This window comes from Buteo buteo, chromosome 16 (assembly GCF_964188355.1).
Source record: "Buteo buteo chromosome 16, bButBut1.hap1.1, whole genome shotgun sequence".
Classification (NCBI taxonomy): Eukaryota; Metazoa; Chordata; class Aves; order Accipitriformes; family Accipitridae; genus Buteo; species Buteo buteo.
In genome coordinates, this window is record NC_134186.1 from 29,903,357 (window position 1) to 29,923,818 (window position 20,462).

General features: G+C 63.9%; 3 protein-coding genes and 1 pseudogene across 6 annotated transcripts; all 4 read right to left on the minus strand.

The window, feature by feature from the left end:
- Positions 1-15: 15 nt before the first annotated feature.
- Positions 16-7,015, minus strand: TCIRG1 (T cell immune regulator 1, ATPase H+ transporting V0 subunit a3). The gene is made up of 20 exons (XM_075048409.1): positions 6,984-7,015; positions 6,392-6,574; positions 4,896-4,974; positions 4,561-4,790; positions 4,368-4,462; positions 3,717-3,843; positions 3,553-3,635; positions 3,313-3,406; positions 3,016-3,228; positions 2,704-2,854; positions 2,478-2,617; positions 2,086-2,243; positions 1,921-2,011; positions 1,719-1,837; positions 1,349-1,562; positions 1,045-1,161; positions 853-963; positions 641-761; positions 390-561; positions 16-299 (listed from the first exon to the last, which is right to left on the minus strand). The coding sequence occupies exons 2-20, from the start codon at positions 6,506-6,508 to the stop codon at positions 218-220; spliced, it is 2,514 nt and encodes an 837-aa protein (XP_074904510.1). The 5' UTR covers positions 6,509-6,574; positions 6,984-7,015; the 3' UTR covers positions 16-217.
- A 542-nt stretch (positions 7,016-7,557) lies between these two features.
- NDUFS8 (NADH:ubiquinone oxidoreductase core subunit S8) lies at positions 7,558-9,806 on the minus strand. 2 transcript variants are annotated; one of them, XM_075048463.1, is made up of 7 exons: positions 9,709-9,806; positions 8,841-8,888; positions 8,694-8,756; positions 8,454-8,543; positions 8,143-8,315; positions 7,906-8,034; positions 7,558-7,794 (listed from the first exon to the last, which is right to left on the minus strand). In XM_075048463.1, the coding sequence occupies exons 2-7, from the start codon at positions 8,878-8,880 to the stop codon at positions 7,663-7,665; spliced, it is 627 nt and encodes a 208-aa protein (XP_074904564.1). In that variant the 5' UTR covers positions 8,881-8,888; positions 9,709-9,806; the 3' UTR covers positions 7,558-7,662. The 2 variants fall into 2 exon arrangements, with proteins under 2 accessions (XP_074904564.1, XP_074904565.1); XM_075048464.1 differs by having other exon boundaries at positions 8,841-8,891; positions 9,709-9,780.
- LOC142040464 (aldehyde dehydrogenase family 3 member B1-like) lies at positions 9,782-14,172 on the minus strand. Of its 3 annotated transcripts, XM_075048426.1 has the most exons (10): positions 14,077-14,172; positions 13,360-13,547; positions 12,547-12,657; positions 12,352-12,472; positions 12,096-12,181; positions 11,862-11,943; positions 11,335-11,721; positions 11,054-11,220; positions 10,712-10,811; positions 9,978-10,307 (listed from the first exon to the last, which is right to left on the minus strand). In XM_075048426.1, the coding sequence occupies exons 2-10, from the start codon at positions 13,519-13,521 to the stop codon at positions 10,114-10,116; spliced, it is 1,410 nt and encodes a 469-aa protein (XP_074904527.1). In that variant the 5' UTR covers positions 13,522-13,547; positions 14,077-14,172; the 3' UTR covers positions 9,978-10,113. The 3 variants fall into 3 exon arrangements, with proteins under 3 accessions (XP_074904526.1, XP_074904527.1, XP_074904528.1); XM_075048425.1 differs by lacking the exon at positions 11,054-11,220 and having other exon boundaries at positions 9,782-10,307; XM_075048427.1 differs by lacking the exons at positions 12,547-12,657; positions 14,077-14,172 and having other exon boundaries at positions 13,360-13,838.
- Positions 14,173-14,831: 659 nt separating this feature from the next.
- On the minus strand, positions 14,832-20,366 carry LOC142040498 (aldehyde dehydrogenase family 3 member B2-like; annotated as a pseudogene).
- Between the last annotated feature and the right edge of the window lie 96 nt (positions 20,367-20,462).

Below are 20,462 nucleotides of genomic sequence, written 5' to 3' on the forward strand. Positions count from 1 at the left end.
GACGCAGAGCTGGGGACGAGCCACGGGGACGGCTTTATTGCTGCCGAGGAGGGGACGGGGAGGATGCTGCAGCCGGACCCCCATCGTCCCCCCTGGTCCTGGGGGTTTGGGGGGGGGAACCCTGCCCCCCCAGCACCCCCCAGCCGAGCTCCCCGCAGCAGGGTAGGGGATTGGGTCCAGCCGATGCTCTGAGCGCCCCGGCATCCATCCGGCACGGCTATTCCCAGGCGTTGGGCGCAAAGGCGAAGGGGCACAGCTTGTACCCGGTGCCCACGTAAAACTTATTCTGAAACTCCACCCTGCCGAAGAGAGGGGCCGGTGAGGAGCGACAGTGGGGGGGGGGAGGTCGGTCACCCCGTCCCACCAGCACCCCCCTCATCCGGGCTTACCAGTGCAAGCGCAGGGCGTGGAGGAAGGCGGAGAGCCCCTCCATCACCAGCAGGATGGCCACGGTCAGCACGGCGAAGGCGGCGAAGACGGGCACCAGCACCACGCCGCCCACGTAGTTCAGCCGCACGAAGCCGTTGCGCATCACCATGGTCCACAGGACCTCCGACAGCTCTGGGGATCGGGGTCGGGGGGGGGTGTGTGAGGCTCTGCCCGGCCCTGGGGGGCACACGGGGGGGCCAGGGGTACTCACGGGCATGGGCCAGGCTGAGCGCCCAGAGCCGCAGGTAGGACGCGGTGTTGGAGACGCAGCCCAGGCAGTACTCGATGGTGTGGATCGCCTGGTGCATGAAGATCTCGGCGAAGTCCAAGTGCTGCGGGGAAAGAGGGGACAGAGGGGACGCGGGACATCGGCACGACCACCCCCAACCCACCGCCCGAGCTTGCCGGGCCGGCGACCCTCACCTTGGCGTCGGGGCCGTGCCCCCCGCTCTCCACGTCCTCCTTGGTGGCGTTGACAGAGCTGCCGGCCTCCTGCCCCTCCAGCAGCGGCTCCTGCTCCTCCGTGGTCACCGGCTGCACGGGGACGGCACCGACGGTGAGACCCCACCGCGTTCCGCTGGCCGAGCCCCCCCCCCACCGTGACCCCAGCCGTACCGCAGGGCGGCCCGTCCTCGGCGCGCGCTGCTGGCAGCACAGGTAGAGCGGCGTCCCCAGGAGCAGGACTGGCACCGACGCCAGCGCCAGCACCACCAGCACGGTCTGCACCGGCACCTGCGGCACAGGAGCACCGTTTCGGGGTCCCCTCCAGCACCGGCTACCCGAGCTGAGAACGGCCCTGCTCGTGACACAGGGGGGACCCTCTCCCCAACCACATCAGCCCCCGCAGGGCTCCCCACCGGTCCTTGGGCAAGGAGAAGGGTGGGCGCGGGGTCCCCCCCGCATCTCGGTGGGGTGCTACCTGCCCCCGGTAGAGCGGGAGGTTGCCAGCGTTGGAGGTGAAGAGGAACATGTCGATGAAGTGGATGAGGATGCTGGGGGCCACCAGGGAGTCGGCGGCGCTGAATTTGACCCACTTGTAGAAGATGAGGAAGACGAGGTAGCCGAAGAGAGCCAGGAGGAAAACCATCTCGGGCAGGAGCTCCAGCACCAACCGGTGCCGCTGCTGGAAGTGCCTGGGCAGGGGGACGTCGGCCACGCTCAGCCCGACACGGCGCACCCTCGCGTGTCCTGGGCTCCCACCCAGATGTAGGGGTACGGGACCCCACTCGACCACCCTGACCGGGGTGTAGTCCAGCCCCCGTCTCCTTAGCACGACCATGGGGACTCACACGTGGTTGAAGACCCCCAGCAGGACACCGAAGCCCATGTGCACGATGCCCAGCACCACGGACATCTTCATCTTGAAGGAGTTGAGGAAGTTGAGGTGGTTGGTGGCCAAGCTCCAGATCTGTCGTGGAGGACAAGGTGGGTGAGACTCTGGGCCACCCCACCGAGGGTCCCACCCCATCCTCTCCTCCATGGGACACTCACTGGGTCGATCCCGAAAGGATAGGGCCCTTGGAAGACGCCAGTGACGTTGGGGTCCAGGGTGAGGGACGGATGGGTGGCGAGGTAGGCAGAGCTGTGGGCAGAGCGAGGGGGTGTCAGCGCAGGCAGGGACGTGGGCAAGCTTCACAGGGGGGTTGGGGGTCCCACCTCCAGGAGGAGTGGTTGGCCATGGTGGCCACGCTCCAGGCGGAGGGGAAGATGACGGTGGCTTTGCTGAAGCACTCGTTGTAGATGAAGCCGGTGTAGATGGAGAAGGCCCCCATGAGCAGGATGAGGTAGCGCCCCTCGAAGAACGTCAGCCAGATCTGGTGGGGGCAAACGCGACTCCCACGTCCCACACCACCTCCCTTGCCCCACGCCGTCCCCCTCCCACACCACCAACCCTGCCCCGTACTGTCCCTGTCCCACACCAGCAGCCCCATCCTGTACCACCAACCCCATCCCATGCCTCCAACCCCATCCCACGCCCCCAACCCCGTCCCACGCCCCCAACCCCGTCCCACGCCTCCCAGCCTGGCCCCCCGCCACGTCCCCCTCACCTCGTTGCTGGCCTGCCGCAGGCTGGGGCTGTTCTCGTACAGCACCATCCAGAGAGCAAAGAGGAACATGAGCAGCCCGTGCCCCACGTCCCCAAACATGATGGCGAAGATGAAGGGGAAGGTGATGATGGCGTAGGGCGCTGCGGGGGGGGCACAAGGGACCACGTCACACGGGACCCCCCCCGCCTCAGCCCTGAGCTGTGGCAGGGGGCTGGGGGGGCCTTACCGGGGTTCACCTCCTGGTAGCTGGCCACCCCGTAGGCGTCCACGATGCTCTGGAAGCCGGCGGTGAACTTGTTGGTGCGGATGAGGGTGGGGGGGCTTTCCGAGGTGGGGATGCGCTGCACGAAGCACTCCACGCTCGAGCCGCTCTTGTACTGCGGGGAAAGCGCCCGGCGCCTGACCCACGGCAACCTCCCGCCCGGCACCCACCCCACCGCGGCCGGAGGAGACGGGGACACCGAGCAACCCCAGCGCGAGGACGTGGGGGCACCGAGCAAATTCGGGCACGAGGACACGGGGACAGCGAGCAACCCACCGATCCCTGGCGCAGGGCGTCCTGCACTTGGGTGAGGTCCCGCACGGGGCACCAGACCTCGGCGATGAGGCACTTCTCGGTGACGTCGAAGCTGCACTGGTTGAGGATGAGGTAGATGGCCTTCATCTTCTGCACCTGCACCCGCCAGGTGGGCAGCGCCAGCACCACCTTGTCCAGCACCTGCGCCAGGTACTGCTCCGTCTCCTCCAGCACCTGCAGGCACCCGGCACGGGTCAGGGACCGGGGAGGGGGGTCCTGGCGCGGCCCCCCCAGTCCTCCCTGTGGTGCCCAGCTCACCACGCTGAGGTCCTGGATCTGGTTGTGCAGCCCGCTCATGGTGTCCGCCCGGCTGGCCTCGCTCTCCGGGTAGGGGTACGTGTGGCAGTGGAAGCTGGGACGGACGGACGCCGACGTGTTGGGGGGTGCCAGGGCTCCCCGGGGGCACCACCCCCCCGGCCCCCCCGTGGGGAGTCCGCAGCAGTTTTGCTAAATAAACCTCTGCGTGGCCGGACGCACGGCGCGGGGCCACTGGCTCACCAGTCCGAGATCTTGCGGATCTTCTGCCCGATCTGCTCGCCCCAGTAGGAGATGAGGAAGATGACCCAGGTGATGCTCTCACCCTGGGGACGGCATACCCCAAGTCAGCCCCGGTTGTCCCGGCCCCCCTTCCCTGCCAGCCCCCAGCCCAGTGCCCTGCTCACCGTGGCCGGGTCTTCCATGGGCTCGGGCATCTCCACGAAGCTGGCCACCAGGTAGCCGCGGCAGGCGCGCCACAGCAGCCGCTCGAAGGCGTTCACTCGCCACGGGTGAATGACGCCAGCCACGAAGCTGCGGGGACACGGCGGGGGCTCTGGGACGGGCACGGCTCTGCCGCTGCCCCTGCCCCACGGTTCCCCCCCAGACCTCATCCTACAGCTACACCCCACGGCCATACCACTGCCCCGTGGCCCATCTGCAACCCTCACCCTATACCGTTGCCCACTTTTCCTGCCCTATAGCCACACCGTTGCCCCACGGCTCACCTCCAACCCTTACCCTACAGCCGTCCCAGGTGCCCCACGGCCACGCCGCTACTCCGTGGCTCAACTCCAGCCCTTATCCTACAGCCGTGGCCGTTGACCACTGCCCCACGGCTCAGCTTCAACCCTCATCCCGCAGCTTTCCCAGCTGCCCCACGGCCCGTCCCCAACCCTTACCCTGTACCCTTACCCGCTGTCCCTGCCCCACGGCCGTGCCGCTGCCCCACAGACCGTCCCCAACCCTTACCCTACAGCCGTCCCCACCGCCCCACGACCACGCCACTGCCCACGACCCCTCTCCAACCCCCGCCCCACGCGCCAGCCATCGCTTACTTGATCTTGCGGTCAAGGTGCTGGTGCAGGGAAGGGTCGAGGACGGGCTCACGCTCGGAGAGCGCCCGGGGCCGCGGCGGGGAACCCAGGGGGGCCTGCGACGATGGCGAGCAAAAAGTTGAAGCTGCGGGGCGAAGGGCGGCACCCCCCGGGGACGGCGGGTCCCCGTTCCCCCCCAAACCCCGGGACCCACCGGCAAACTGGTGAAGCGCTGGCCCTCGCGCAGGACGTGGAGGTACTGGCGCAGGTCCCGCAGGCGCCCGCGCAGGGACGCCCGGTTGCGGCTGACCTCCCGCAGCTCCTGCGCCAGCTGCTCCGACTGCTCCTGCACCCGCAGAGCCTCCCGCGCCAGCGGCGCCCGCGGGTTTTCGGGACACGGCTCCAGCACCCGCCCGGCACCCCGTAGCTCCTGCTGCAGGAAGGCTGCGAGAACCGTGGTCAGGTGGGGGGGGGGGGGGGCATCAACCCACCCCTGAGCAGCCCCCCCCCACCTCCTCTTCCTCCACCCCGCGTCCCCCCGGCACTCACTGAAGGTCTTCTCCATCTCCTCGCAGCGCCGCACCTCGCCCACGAAGCGCCGCTGGAAGGCGCTCACTTTGGGGTTCAGCTGCCGGGGTTTGGGAGGGGGGGACACGGTCACGGCACAGTCCCGGCAGGAGTCGGGGGTCGAGCATCCTGGGGGGGCCGGGCAGCCCCAGCACCCCTGGCCCAGCACCCTGCCATAGCCCCCAGTATGCAGGGCACCCCAAGCCCCCCCCTGCACACACCCCCTGCACCCCAAACCCACCACACCAAACACACAGCACCCACAGCACCCAAATCCACCCAGACCAACCCCCCCCTGCACCCAAGGGACCCCAAGACACCTACCTCAAACTCCCTGCACCCAGGGCACCCCAGAACACCCACCCCAACCCCACTGCACCCGACCCCTGCACCCATGGCACCCCATCCCACCCAGACCAACCCCCCTGCACTCAGGGGCACCTCAAACCCACCCAGACCAACCCCCCTGCACCCAGGGGCACCCCAACCCCGCTGCACCCAACCCCTACACCCAGGGCACCCCAAAACCCCTGCACCCCACAACACCCAAACCCACCCAGACCAAGCCCACCTGCACCCGGGGGCACCCAAACCCACCCCCTTGCACCCAGGGCACCCCAATCCACCTGTACCCACCCTGTGCACCCGGGGGCACCCAAACCCACCCCCTGCACCTGGGGGCACCCCAAACTCACCCACCTCAGCCCCCTGCATCCAGGGCACCCCAAACCCACCCACCCCAACCCCGCTGTACCCACGGGCACCTCAAACCACCCACCCCAAACCCCCTGCACCCCACAACACCCAAACCCACTCAGAGCGAGCCCACCTGCACCCGGGGGCACCCAAGCCCACCCGAACCGACCCCCTTGCACCCAGGGCACCCCCATCCACCTGTACCCACCCCCTGCACCCAAACCCACCCCCTTGCACCCAGGGCACCCCCATCCACCTGTACCCACCCCCTGCACCCTAAGCCCACCCAAACCCACCCAAACCCACCCCCTTGCACCCAGGGCACCCCAATCCACCTGTACCAACCCCCTGTACCTGGGGGCACCCAAACCCACCCCCTTGTATCCAAAGCACCCCAATCCACCTGCACCCACCTTGTGCACCCAGGGGCACCCAAACCCACCCAAACCCACCCTCTTGCACCCAGGGCACCCCAATCCACCTGTACCAACCCCCTGCACCCGGGGGCACCCAAACCCACCCCCTTGTATCCAAAGCACCCCAATCCATCTGTACCCACCCCGTGCACCCGGGGGCACCCAAACCCACCCCCTTGCACCCAGGGCACCCCCATCCACCTGTACCCACCCCCTGCACCCTAAACCCACTCAAACCCACCCCCTCGCACCCAGGGCACCCCCATCCACCTGCACCCACCCCCTTGTACCCAGGGGCACCTCGACCTACCTGCACCCACCTCCTACACCCAAAGCCCCCCCAAACCCCCCCCCATCCCTACGTACGTCCCTGAACTCCAGCAGCCCCCGCTCGCCCAGCTCGCTGACGCAGCTGTAGGCCGAGGCCGACTGGAGGAAGAGCTGGGCCAGGCAGACCTCCTCGCTGCGGAACAGGGACCCCATGGTGGCCCCCCCACGGGGGGGACCCCCCGCTCCGGCCCTGGGGTGCGGAGGAGTGAGGGCACCCGCCTGGGGGGGGGGACACACAGAGGGACGGGGTGAGGATGGCAGCAGGGCTTTTTTTTTTGGGGGGGGGGGTCTGGCTGGGGGGTCCTGGGGGGGCTGGAGGGTCCCGGGGGGGGCTGCAGCGGCGGAGCCGGGCTGTCCCCGCAGCCGTGGCCAGGGGGGAAGTGACCCGCCCCGGTCACACGCGGCTTTTCCCAGCCCTGGGCTTGCAAAATACTTTCCAGTCCCGTCCCCCCCCCGCCCCCGCCACTCCACCCCCCCCCCACCCCGTTCAGCTGCATCTGAGTCAGGGCCACCGCATCCCCCCCGCCCCGATCCCCGGCGGGGAAAGCGGGGGGGCTGCGGGCAGGCTGCCCCGGACCTTCCCCCCCCCCAATTTTCCTCCGTGGGTGCTGCCCCCCCCGCCCCGTACCCGGGATGGCGGGGCCGGCCGGGCTCCGGCACTTCCTCTTCCCCAGGAAGGACCCGGCCGCGGGGAGGGACCGGCTCCGTTCCGGCCCCAACGACCGGGGGAACACCCCCCCCGCCCCCCCGCTTCTCCCGGCTCACACCGCATCCCACCGGGAAGAAAGACACCCGGACTTCCCCACCCAAACACCCCCACGGGGACGGGGTCCCTCCGGACATCTCCCCCCCCCCATTCCCCGAGGAGCACAGAAATGGACACCCCCCCCTCCGAGCCCCCTAACACCCCCCCCCAGCACTGTCCCTTGCTCCCCGTGTGCCCCCCCCCAACCAGCCTTACCCCCACAGCCTCCGCATCCCCTCCCCATCCCACACCTTTCCCCACCGGCAACGCACCCCACGTTCCCTGTGCCCCCACCCCGACGTGGGTGACAGCATCCCCAGGACCCCTGTCCCCCTCCCCGAGATGCAACCACGCACCCCCGGCCCACCCCCCCCCCCCGGGCTGTATGTGCCCAGGGGGGCTCAACCCCTCCCCTGCCCCAGCGCTGGAAAAGAAGAGAGATGGAGAAAGCCGGAGCTCTGGGTTAGGAAGGGGCCGGTGCCCCCAGTGCAGATGGGGGTGGCAGAACCCCCCCAGACCCTTTATTAGGGGAGCGGGAAGGAGACGTGGTGGCGCCCGGCCGTCACCGGTACAGGTAATCAGCCTGGATGTTGGCCGCGATCTCAGCCTCCCACTTGTCGCCATTGTTGAGCAGCTTCTCCTTGTTGTAGAGCAGCTCCTCGTGCGTCTCCGTCGAGAACTCGAAGTTGGGGCCCTGCCGGGATGAGAGAGATTCGCCCTCAAGGCTTATCGGACCCCCGCCATCCCGGTCGGGGGGGGTCTCTCTACCCCACGGCTCCGTGTGTCCCCCCCCGCCTCAGCTCACCTCCACAATGGCGTCCACAGGACAGGCCTCCTGGCAGAACCCGCAGTAGATGCACTTGGTCATGTCGATGTCGTAGCGGGTGGTACGGCGGCTGCCGTCGGCTCGGGGCTCGGCCTCGATGGTGATCGCCTGCCGCGGGGTGGGGGGACAAATACAAACGCCATCAGCTCCCACTTTAGGGGAACACGCCATCCCCAGGAGCTAGCGGGAGGAGGATGAGGGTGGACGAAGGCTGACCTGTGCCGGGCAGACAGCCTCGCAGAGCTTGCAGGCGATACACCTCTCCTCCCCCGAGGGGTAGCGGCGCAGGGCGTGCTCCCCACGGAAGCGTGGGCTCAGCGGGCCCTTCTCGAAGGGATAGTTAATGGTGGCCGGCTCCCGGAAAAGGTAGCTCAGCGTCATGGCCAGGCCTGGAAAACAGAGAGGGAAGGGTTACGGCACGCTTGCGGGGGGCTGGCACCCTGCAGAATGGACCGGGGGCTGTGCGTGGGGAGGCTGAGAGGGGTTTGTTCCACCCGTGGAAGCATCCAAACAACTCCGGGACTCACCTCGGAAGAGCTCCGTCCACAGCAGGGTTTGGGCAGCCCGGTCAGTGATGGATCGCATGTCCATGGCCGGCTCCTGGACGTTGACGTACTCTGCGGGGAGAAGAAAGCTGTGCCCACCCTGGGGGGGCGGGGAGAGGGAAGCTGTGCCCACCCTGCGGGGAAGGGGTGCGAGGGGGAGGCAGCCCCAGGGTGGGAGGGGAAGGGACGGGGATGGGGGGGGGGCAACGCGCCCCTACTCACTGTAGGAGTCCCTGGGGCCGGTGGTGCTGAGCGGACGCAGGTAGCCCAAGGGGGCCGGTGGGCCTGTGGGAAGGGGAGAGAGAAGGGTCAGAGGTGGGTTTTGGGTCAGGGAGAAGGGGGTGAGGGGGAGCCCGGCGCAGCCCTCACCTGTGCGGGCAGCCCGGTACAGCAAACGCAGCGTCGCCATGTCCGGTCCTGCTGCGGGCAGAGGGGCTCGGCCTGATGCTCGCTGCTGGCCCTCGGGTGCTGGGCCAGCAAGTGGGGGGGGGGGACACAGCCCCCCCACACTTCCCACAAAGGACCCAAGAGTCCTGACCCCCCAACCCTCTACCAGAAGAGACCCGGACCCCCCAGGACCCCTCCTCCCACAAGGGATCCAGGTATCCTCTCTCCCTGCAAGGCACCGAGGTATCCTACCCCCCCACCTCCCACAAAGGACCCAGGTGTCCCAACATCTCCCCCCCCACCAAGGGACCCAGGTGTCCTGCAGCCCCCCCCCACCTCCCCAAAGGGACCCAGGCGTTCTCCCCCCACCCCCCCAAAGGGACCCAGGCGTCCTGTCCACCCCCCCAAAACCCCCCAAGGGACCCAGGTGTCCTGTCCACCCCCCACCCCCCAAGGGACCCAGGCGTCCTCCCCCACCCTCCAAGAGCCCCAGGTGTGTCGTGTCCTCCCCCCGCCCCCCAAATAGACCCAGGTATCCTGTTAACCCCCCCGCTTCCCACAATGGACCCGGGTGTCCCCCCCAAGGGACCCGGCCGTCTTGGTTCCCCCACACACCCCACCCGAGGGACTCATGCAGCCTCCCCCACCCCAGAGAACCCCAAAGTCCCCCCCCCCCCGGGCCCCAGAAAGGCCCCAGGCCCCTCAATATGTGTGTCCCCGGAGGCGGGGGGGGGTCACAAGCATCCGGGCCGCCCCTTCTCCCCCAAGCAGGATCTGGGGGCCACGACAAGCCACCACGGGCCACCATAACCCTCCCCGACCAAGCCCACCCCCACCCGGCCCGGCTCACCTCCCCCAAGGACCCAGGCGTCCTGACCCCTGGCCCGCCCCCCCTCCAAAGCGCAGTGCGCATGCGCGAAGGGGAGCGGCGCAAGCGCAGAGCGGCGCCGGGGTCAAGGGGCGGGCCGCCGAGCTGAGGGCGGGGCCTGGGAAGGGGTGGGCGGGGTGTGGGGGATGGGCGGGGCCTGGAGGGGTTGGACGGGGGCTGGAGGGGGCGGGGCAGGCGGGGCCAGACTCGTTTCTCATTGGCCGGAGGCCTCTGGGGAAGGGAGCGGGGGCGGGGAGAAGACGGGGAAGGGGGAGCTCGGTGGATTGGGCGGCGCGGCGATTGGCCCGGCGTGAGGCGGAGGGGCGGGACCGAAACGTAGCCGGAAGCGGAAACGGAAAGGGGTGTTTATGATGGCGGCGGCGGGGCTCAGAGGAGGAGGCAGGTGGCCCGGCGCTTGGTCTCGGTGGCGGCGCGGAGCAGCGGGAGGCGGTGCGGGGCGTAGGGCGGGTAACGCGGGGTGTTGAGGGTCTCCCGGCCGGCCCCGCGAAGCAGCGCGGACCGCTGGTGCGAGAAGGTTTCGAAGCTGGAACGACCGTGGTAACGGCCTAGGCCGCTCTGCCCTGCGGGAACAGCGCGCTTCAGAGCCCGGTACCGGCCCGGGGAACCGGTGCTGGGCATAGGGACAGGGGAATTCAGGGCAGGAACCGGGACTCTATGGGCAGCAACGGCGGGCACCGGGGAAGGGGCTCAACACCCAGCTCTGACCCCCAGCACAGCCTCTGGGGGTGGGAGGGTCGGCACCGGTACCAGGCACGGCCCTGGGGTGTCCCAGGAGGCACCGGGTAGGGGTTCAGGACCAGCCCCAGGGCAGCAGGGACCTGCTGTGGGTAGGGGGCGGTGGGTGATGGTAGAGCTGGAAGGGTTCTGGGCAGGATTCCCCCGGGAGCAGGCAGGACCCTGCCAGTGCTGGGTTCAGTGGGCTGGGGGGGTTCCCGCAGCACCCAATTCCTGGGAATGGGCATACCAATGCCGCCGAAGGGCAGTGAGGGGATCGTCATGTGCATGATGGTGTCGTTGGCGCAGAAGCCGCCGCTGCTCGTCCGCTCCAGCACCCGTTTCACCACCTGCGGGGTGAGGGCAGAGGGGTGCTGAGCACCCAGCAGGCACCCCTTGGCTGCCTCCTCCCTGCTGCCTGGGGTACACCAGGACACGTACGGCTGGGGATGTGGGAGCTCCCTCCTCCTGTGAGCAGGGACGAGGCCAAAGGAGCTGCCGTGACTGGGGAGGGTGCCTGTGGCTATCCAGATGGCCACAGCAGGATGCGACCCACGCTGAGAGGGATGCTGCTCCCAGCCCAGCTCCGTACCTCCTTGCGGGAGGAGAAGACGTAGAGGACCAACGGCCGCTCTCGGGCATTGATGAAAGCGATGGCGTCGTCCACACTGGCCACTGTGAGGATGGGCAGGATGGGCCCAAAGATTTCCTCCTGCATGACGGGGTCGTCCTGCTGCACCTCCACCAGCACCGTGGGGGCTGTGGGGAGAGAGCTGAGCCTGGGCTGCCTGGCTGGGTGTTGTGGACTGTGTCTAGTGGGACCCCCACCCTGCAATTCTCCCCTCCCGCAAGCTGTACACCCCAGGCCCTCACCGATGTAGCGCTCCCCTGCGTCCGTCTGTCCTCCAATGGCCGTGTGCCCGCTGTGCAGCAGCGCCTGCACCCGCTGGAACTGCCTGTCCCCCACGATGCGGCCAAAGTCGGGGGACTCCCGAGGGTTGGGGCTGTAAAACTCGGTGATGGCCTCGCGCAGGGCGGGCAGCAGCTTCTCCTGCATCTCCACACTGCACAGCACATAGTCAGGTGCCACGCAGGTCTGCCCCGCGTTGAAAAAGCGGCCCCAGGCCACCCGCCGGGCCACATTCTGCACATTGCAGGAGTCGGACACGTAGCAGGGGTTCTTGCCCCCCAGCTCCAGCGTCACGGGCGTCAGGTGCTTGGCAGCGGCTGTCATCACGATCCTCCCCACGGAGGGGCTGCCTGTGGGCAGGTGGAGCAGTGTAAGCCCAGCGTGGTCAAGGCCTCCCAACAGATCCATGCCAGGCTTGTTGGGGCAGCCCCACGCCTGTCTCCCTGCCTTGAAGAGAGGGATGGGACTGGAGTGTCCCTGTGGGATGTACCGGTGAAAAAAATATAGTCGAACTTATTCTCCAGCAGTCTGGTGGTCTCTTCCACGCCAGCGGTCACCACAGCAAAGCAGTCCTGTGACACAGCGAGGAGGTGGGGAGCGGAGTACCAGAGGCGGGCAGGAGCAGGGTGACATGGGGGGGACGTGGTTTGGCCGAGCAGGTTGGGGACACAGAGGGGCAGGTGTCCCTGGAGGGGGAGGTGGCTACAGCCGAGGGCACTCCTACCTCATCCAGGTACCTGGGCAGCGTCTCGGCCACTAATCTTTCCACGTTCCTGGTGATTTCAGAGGGTTTCATGACAACGCAGTTACCTGCAGGACAGGAGCTCCCTCCTTGTAAGGACCTCGCTCTCAGGTAGCGGAAAACTTGCCCCCCCCCCCCCCATGCAGCCCCACCACCATCAACCCCAGGGAGGACACAGGACACCCCCCAGTGAGGTTTCCATACCCTGCGGCATGGCAGGGATGCAGCCCGGCCTCACCAGCAGCAATGGCCCCGATGAGGGGCACCAGGAGGAGGTTGATGGGGTAGTTCCAGGGCCCGATGATGAGCACCACCCCGTAGGGGTCCTTGCGGATGAAGGCTGAGTCCAGTTGCGTTGCCTGTGGAGGAAAGGATGGTGTGAGGGACGCCTGCCTCCCATCCCCTGCGTCCCCGAGCAGCCGCTGCTCCGTACCCAGTTCTTCTCCACATGCTTGTCCTTCATCCAGGCGCCCAGGTTGTTGAGCGTGTGGTTGAGCTCGCTCCTGCAAATGGAGAGCTCGGAGACCTCCACTTCAAAGGGCGGCTGGGGACACACAGGAGGTCATCATGGCCACCGCTGCGGGTACAGCCCTGTGGCCACCCCGGGATGGTTGTCCTCACAGAGGTCAGCACAGAGTCTCCTGGCAGGACGTGACTGCTGGGGCAGACACCCCCAGGGACACCCTGTGGCCTTGCAGTGGCAAGGATGGGTGGCTCAGCCACCCCTCCAGCATGCCACCTGCATCGCGACATGCTGCCTGGCCCCGTGCCACCCCACGCCAGCAGTAGGAGGTTGCAGTTTTAGACGTGGATGTGGTATCTCAAGAGCTTCAGCCGCACCAGATGCGGCTCCAGAGGTGGGGATGGGAACAAGGGCCCCCGGTTGCACTTGGTGGAGGCTTCCCTAGAGCTAATTCATCCCATTTCAGTGCAGCCAGAGAGGGTTGCTGTATGGTTCCCCCCACCAGGGGCATCCCCAGAGCTGAAGATAACTACAGAAAAACAAAGGCCACCGCTCCCTGGGTGCAGTGGGCTCACCCTGGCCAGCAACCAAGTGCGCGCCCAGCTGTTTGCCACTACCCTGCAGTGGGATGGGGGGAGACTCGGAAGAGCAAAAGCAAGAAAACTTGGGTAGAAATACAGTTTTATAAAGGAAGGAAAGGGGGGGGGGGGGGGGTGTGTGGAAATACCAAACGACAGAAAGGGAAGCAGTCCCCACCGGCTGCCCTGGCCGTGATGCTCTCACCTTGCGCATGTCTGCGGCGGTGGCCTCCAGGATGTCCTGCTTCTTCTCATCCAAGAAGCGTCCCAGGGCCTCCAGCTGAGCCAGGCGGTACTCCATGGGCCGCGTCTTCCCCGAGAGCCAGGCTGCCCGCAGGCGGCTCACCAGCTCCGCGTGGGGACTCATCCCGAGGGGAGGCTCTGAGCACCACCCTGCTGATACGGAACTACCGCTTGCCTTGGGTCAGACGTGGCCTGACCGCAGGGAAAAATCTCAGAGCGTGGGCTGGGTGACGCAGCTGACTAGTCAGTGGACGAAGCCATCACCTTCCCTTCTGCTCTCGGAGAGTGGGGTCGGCCCAAGCCAGGAGGGGGACCCCCTTCCCCAGCACAGCCAGCCCCCCAAGCTGGGGAATGGAGCAGTACTGGTGAAGGAACAGCCTGGCGTGTCCCTCTGCTCCCCAGGAACTATGCACCCTGTTAGGTGGGACTTGTCCGACAGAGTTTTTTTTCCTGAGAAGCAGTGGGCTGGGTTTGAATTGGTTTCTCTGTTTTCAAAGCACGGGGGGGGGGGGGGTAGTGGAGCCGGAGGAGAGGAGGAGCAGCTGGACTGGAGGAACGGAGCCCAGAAACCCACTGGGTTGGAGCCAAAGCAACCAGGACAGAGCAGAGAGGGGCTCCAGAGGACAGCACACCCCAAAACGCTGCAGGAGAAGCCCCCCCAACCCCGCTGGCACCTTACCTGTCCCTCTCCTCCGGGTTCAGCTGCCTGTGCTCGCTGCAAGGTCTCTGTCTGGTATTTCCAGCCCCGTGGGAGATAAGGGAGGGTGAATTGCGGGGCACAGGGCGGAGAAAACTTGAGACTATCCCAGCTCAAGGGTTTGGGAGGAGAATGTTGGTGTGGACCTTGGGGCGGGAGGGGGGAGGAGTCCCCAAGGAGGGACACGGGCAGCAGGAGGTGACCACCAGCATCCCCCCCGGAGCACCCCACCAGACCTTCCACCCCTCTGCTGCGGTGGGGCCAGCAGCAATGGGGCAGGAGGCTGCTGGCATCGGGTATGGCTGGAACTCAGAGCTGGCGAGGGAGACGTGGGGCACAGGGACTCCCTGCGGGGCTCTGCCCCCACCTCCTAGCAGGGTTCACCCTCCCACTGGTCCCAGCCCTCCCCAGTTCTCTCCCTCCTCTAGGCCAGGGTCTCCATCCCGTGCCCTGATTGACGGGTTGGTGGGCAGGCAGGGAGGCAGAAGGGAAGCACGCAGGTCATCGGTTGCAAGGAAACGCCTTTTCATTGCACGTGGTTGCAAAGAAATGCTTTTTCATTGCAGGCGGTTGCGAAGAAACACCTTTTCATGGCATGTAGTTGCAAGGAAACGCCTTTGCGTTGCAGGTGGCCGCAAGAAAACACCTCTTCGTTGCACATAATTGCAAGGAAACGCCTTTGCGTTGCAGGTGGCTGCAAAGACCACCGTGACCGACAGCAGGAGATGTCACGGTGGCGGCGGGGGACCCTCAGAGCAGGGTGCAGGCATCCTTGCGCTTCACCTCGGAGGCGACCCGGACGATTCCCAGCTTCTGCTGGCTGTAGGGTGGGTAGCGCAGGGCATTAAGAGCCTCCCGGCCCATGTTGCGGTGCAGGCAGCCGCGGTGGTGGGTGAAGGTGTCGAAGGTGAACTTGCCGTGGTGCATCCCCAGGCCGCTGTCTCCTGCAACACAGAGAACAGGTCCCCAGCTGGGGGCTGGTTCTGACCTTTTTTGATCACGAAACCTTGGCTGGTGCCGGAGTGACTGGGAAGGGCGTCACTGGCTACGTACGTGGTGTTGGAGCGGGCAGCAGCAATGAGATGCTCCCGCCAGACGAGCTTCCCTACGGCAGGGATCCCCTCCAAAACACATCCCCTCCGTGCTGGCTCCAGCCCTGCTGCCAGCAAGGCTCCAGGAGTGGAGAGGGGTGATTGTCAGGGTGGCTTTGGTGAGGATGTGACCCATCTCCAAGAACGGGTGAAGGGACTGTTGGGAGGTGAAAGCTGGCTAGCCAGGAGGAAGCAGGGAAAGCCAGGCAGGCTGGCAAAAAAAATAAGGAATTCCAGCTGTGTGCTGATAACTGATTTGATAAAATTCTGTGAATCAGCTTGAGCCAGTCTGTCTTCCTGATAAAATGCAAATCCTGGTAAAGCAGATAAGTTATGTTTGGTGTCTCACAAGTCAGCAACCCCAGCACAGAGAAAGGTCACTGGATGGCTCTTGGCCAGCTGAGCAGCTGATTCCCAGGAAGAGAATAGGAGCTGGCTTTGCATGGTAGTGAAGATCATCTGATCAAAAGTGGGTGTCTGCATTAGCTAGACTCCTTCCTCTCCGAGGGAAGAGAGGAGCGCTTCTGGACATGTTTTTTAAGCCTGAGTAGACATCCAGAACAGGCCAGGAGAAATACAGCCCCAAAGTGCTGTATCTGTCCATGAGCTGTGAAATGCCGTGTCATGGGGGTGTCGTAGTGACTAAAAGTTTCCCTGGATTCAAGGAGAGGCTGGATAAGTATGTGGAGTCCAGCACCCTTTACCAAACACGTGGGACTCCTCTGGCTTAGTAAATCATTTGAGCTGGAAACAGATGGAGGCTGGAAGACCTTCAGGAAGAAGTATCGTGCATGCGTGCCCTGTTCTTACTCATCCATCTGCATAGGGCTGTGGTGGAAGAATGCAGAACTAGACACAGGTTTGTTCTGAAGCCTTTAAAAGAACTAAAGGATTGTTTTCCAGCTGATGCTCTGGATAGAAAACATCCCATGGGAGCTCAAAATCACATAGATCAACTGGAACATGAGAGCTACATAACTTATAGCTGATAATCATTTCCTTGCTTCACGTTGCAGGGAATCCTTGCATGATTGCCTGAATTAATCAAGTATAAAGCTAAAACCACTGCCTGGTGGCCAGTGTAGATGCGGAATAGACTGCAATACTGCAGTCTATATAAATAATTGTCCTTAAAAATATCACCTTTGGGTGATTTGTTAGTCCTAAGGTGGGATGATGGCAAATGCTTGTAAAGCTTTTAACCCTTTAAGGTATCTCTACTAGGCTGTGATTTGGATTCCCTGCTGTTTACTCCTTAACAGTTTTATGCAATATAGGTCTTCAGAAGTTTATATAAAGGAATGTGTGTGCATTGGGAATTCACAGGAAATTGTGCTGTCTTCAGACATGGAGTCCAAAATGGACATCCACGAAAAACTGAAATTCTGAGTTCCTGAAAACTGTGGATAAGTGACAATTTCCAAGTTTTCTCCTGCAGAGAAAAGGGGTAGCACAGCAGCGGGATGGGTGTGACAGGCTGGCCGCCAGCACCCTACAGTGGCACTGCATGTGGAAAGGAAGGTCTAGAGATGTTTCTGTGGTGGCCGCATTCAAAATTCCCTACCTTTTAAACATGAGTGTTCCACATGTGTTCAGCAGAAACAGGGCTGCAAAGCCCAAGAGCTCAGCCCTGGCGCAGTGAAGCAAAGGGCTTCTGGTGGGGTCCTACCTGGTGCAGAAGGATTTCCCTGCAGACCCTTGAGCCCTCTGGACCTGGACTCCCCCGAGACCCTTCCTCACCACGGCCAGCATGGCTCAGGCACCAGGGGTAGGATCACGCCTGGCTCACGTTGGCCAGGGGCAGGCAGGTTGGGGGATTTGGACCTACCGATCCCACCGAAGGGCAGCGAGGTCAACGTCACGTGCATCAGGGTGTCGTTGCCGCAGAAGCCACCGCTGCTTGTGCGCTCCAGCACCTGGTTCACCACCTGGGAGGGAAGCAGAGAAGGTGGACGTGGGTCTCGCACCCTGTTCCCGCAGCTGCAGCTGCAATCCTTCCCCCACAACCAGGGCTGTCTGCTCTAAGGAAAAATTTTTGGAGCGTGAACAGGGCTGTATACACCTGCCAAGGAGCATGAGGCAAGCGTAGCCCTGGCTTCCCACAACCTGTACGCTATACCTTGTCATCAGAGGAGAAGGCATACACAACCAGCGGCCGCTCACGGCTATTGATAAAGGCAATGGCTTCATCCATGTTGGCCACAATGACGATGGGCAAGATGGGGCCGAAGACTTCCTCATGCATGATAGGATCAGAGGGCTGCACGTCCACCAGCACCGTGGGAGCTGCAGAAAAGAAACCCGAAGGCATCAGCCATGCACAGAGGTTGGAGATGACACCTTGGTCCTCTCCCCAAGACCCACACCTCCTTTAAGATAGGATGCCTCACCAAGATCCCCAATTCCCGTGCAAACCTTCCCTAAATTTCACTTCCATCTAGAACCTCCCCTCCGGTTGTGAGACCCTCTCCAAAATCCAAGCCCACTCCATACAAGGATGAAGACTTATGTGAAGTTCATGCCCTCACCGATGTAGCGCTCCTTCTCGTCCGTCTGTCCTCCGATGACCACACGCCCGCTGCGCAGCAGCGCCTGCACCCGCTGGAACTGCTTGTCCCCCACGATGCGGCCAAAGTCGGGGGACTCCCGAGGGTTGGGGCCGTAAAACTCGGTGATGACCTTACGCAGAGCGGGCAGCAGCTTCTCCTGCATCTCCACACTGCACAGCACGTAGTTGGGTGCCACGCAGGTCTGCCCCGCGTTAAAAAAGCGGCCCCAGGCCACCCGCCGGGCCACATTCTGCACGTCGCAGGAGTCGGACACGTAGCAGGGGTTCTTGCCCCCCAGCTCCAGCGTCACGGGCGTCAGGTGCTTGGCAGCGGCTGTCAGCACGATCCTCCCCACAGCGGGCCTGCCTGTGGGACAGGAAAAGATGCATCACGGTGAGGATCCCACCATGCTACAGCACAACCTGTGGCCTTGGCTGTATGAGGACCCAGGGCCAGGGAAGACATGTCAAGCCCCACTCCTGTCCTGCACCCACCTTGGTGTGCAGCACAGGGCTGATCCCTCACCGCCAGCACCCTCTCCACCTCCACCGTGGCATCCCCCAGCTCAGCCATTGCAAAACCCAGTTATGGCTCTTCGATCCTCAGACATGTTGGTGGCAGATCCTGCACTGGATCCTGACACCAGATCCCCAACACGATGAGCCCTGCCACCTTGGAGCCACAGCGGGGTGTCCGGTGGGAACCCCTCTCTTTTCTTTATTGTACAAAACCCATTGTACTCTGCTCTGGCCCGCAGGACTTACCGGTGAAGAAGATGTAGTCGAACTTGTTCTCCAGCAGTCTGGTGGTCTTCTCCACACCAGCGGTCACCACAGCAAAGCAGTCCTGCAACGTAAGAGGAAGGGTCACCCACCGTCAGCATCCACTGTGTCCCAGTCCCCACCAAAAGCATCCCAGGCTGCTGGGCATGCGGACACCGGCTGAGCGTGGAGGAAGGAGGGACGGCAGCACCTGAAACCAGGGATGGCGTGGGGCTGGTGCGTGCAAGGCAGGCACGGTGCTGGGAGGGCACAAGGCACAGCAATGCGTGTGCAGGGGCTGGGAACACCCCAGCCGTGAGACAGGGAGAGGGAGAACTTCTTACCTTGTCCAGGTAGCTGGGCAGCCCTTCAGCCATGAGTGTCTCGCTGTTCTTGGTTATCTCCGAGGGTTTGATGATGACACAGTTACCTGGGGGGAGAGAGGCGGGATGTCAGAGCAGTGACATGGTGACAGCCAGCCCTTCTGGCGCCCCAGCCTGAGAACAAGGTGTCCTCGCCGGTTCACAGCGCTGCCTGGATCCTCCGGGCCAGGAGAGAGGTTCGGCTCACCGGCAGCGATGGCCCCGATGAGGGGCACCAGGAGGAGGTGGATGGGGCAGTTCCAGGGCCCGATGATGAGCACCACCCCGTACGGGTCCTTGCGGATGAAGGCCGAGTCCAGGCTGGTCACCTGCAGGACACCCACCACGTCAGGAGTGCTTTCTTGAACCACCGTCTCCATGCCCACGTCCCATCCATCTCTGCCTGGCAGCTGGGTCCTTCCCCCCATCCTCTACCTCATCTTCCCCCTTACCAGACTCTTGTCCACTTGCTCATCCTTCATCCAGTGGGACAGGTTGTTCAGGGTCTCATGGAGCTCGTTCTTGCAGAGGAGGATCTCGGAGAATTCGGATTCAAAGAACGGCTGGGGACAGAGCACCCTATGTGTCAGCTCCGCATGTGCTGCAGCACAGCAGCAGCTCTTATCCCTACCTTGCATGTTTTTTTTTTTACCCAAGATTTGAGTACCCAAGCCCTTCATGTCCCGTGGTGGATGCACACTTTGTTCTCACCCCCAAGCTGCACAGCACAGCCTGCCATGGGGAGGGGGCCAGCCCCACCACATCTGCGGGGTGGGGTGTTGGTAAGCTCCAAAATCCTGTCGCAATATCACCAGGCTTGACTTGTCCAGTCACCTGCCTGCGGCTGGGCTTTCTCTGCTGGGAGCTCAGTTGAGGTTCGGGAAAACTAAGTATTTGGGGAGGAGAGGGGTCTGTGAAGACAGTGGTGGTGTTTGGGGGAAGAAGGGGCTGGTCTGGCTATTGAATCCTGTTTGGTCTGGAGACAAGAGCATCCCGAGTCACAACCCCTTTTTCTATCAATCAATCACATGCGTTTTCACACCCAAACAAAACAAGTTGATGGACTCCAGCAGGATGGGCTATTTTTTCATGACCTGCCAGAGAGCAACTCGGGTAAGAGTCTTCAAGGGTTTAGCCAAATAAATAAAAGCTCAGAAGAGATCCGGGTGCAAATCCCACCACCACCCCGCTTTGCCTGGCTTTGGCTTTCCCGCTGTGGACGTGTCACCAGCAGGGGAATAGTGCCGGTGCTGAGGTCCGGCTCTGCCAGCAGCTCCTCACCATCGATCAACGGGGGACCCGTTGATGTATGTCCTACAGTTGGGTTTCTTCTTACGCAGGGGTATGGTGGAAGGTGAAGGTGGATAGGGAGTGGTGGGGAAGTGGCAGGTTTGAAGGATAAAACCAGCTGGTCCTGGGGGGTATCCACCACCCAGGTGTCAAGATTTGGGAGGAAATATGGGAGAAAAGGGAATACCCAGATTTTGGAGCCTGTTTGAGCAGGTTTTTTTGGCAGAGTGAGCTGAGAAAGCAGGGAGGAGATCCACCACCAAGCCTAGGAAGGAGGGAGAGCAGGAAGGAAAAGCTTCCAGAGGTTGTCCTCAG

Excerpts from the sequence above, each read along its gene's own strand:
- TCIRG1 (XM_075048409.1), bottom strand. The coding sequence starts at position 6,508 with ATGGGGTCCCTGTTCCGCAGCGAGGAGGTCTGCCTGGCCCAGCTCTTC. Across the intron at positions 2,855-3,015 it reads ACGCCCTGCGCCAGGGATCG|TACAAGAGCGGCTCGAGCGT; the intron begins GTGGGTTGCTCG and ends CTTTCCCCGCAG. Across the intron at positions 1,563-1,718 it reads CTGGGGGTCTTCAACCACGT|GCACTTCCAGCAGCGGCACC; the intron begins GTGAGTCCCCAT and ends CCCCCTGCCCAG.
- NDUFS8 (XM_075048463.1), bottom strand. The coding sequence starts at position 8,880 with ATGGCGACGCTGCGTTTGCTGTACCGGGCTGCCCGCACAG. Across the intron at positions 8,035-8,142 it reads AGGCTGTCTGCCCGGCACAG|GCGATCACCATCGAGGCCGA; the intron begins GTCAGCCTTCGT and ends ACCCCGCGGCAG. Across the intron at positions 7,795-7,905 it reads CTGTGGACGCCATTGTGGAG|GGCCCCAACTTCGAGTTCTC; the intron begins GTGAGCTGAGGC and ends TCATCCCGGCAG.
- LOC142040464 (XM_075048425.1), bottom strand. The coding sequence starts at position 13,521 with ATGAGTCCCCACGCGGAGCTGGTGAGCCGCCTGCGGGCAGCCTGGCTC. Across the intron at positions 10,812-11,334 it reads CGCAGGGGAGCGCTACATCG|GTGGTGAAACGGGTGCTGGA; the intron begins GTGAGGGCCTGG and ends CTCACCCCGCAG. Across the intron at positions 10,308-10,711 it reads ACTGCCCTTCGGCGGCATTG|GGCAGAGCGGCCTAGGCCGT; the intron begins GTATGCCCATTC and ends CTGTTCCCGCAG.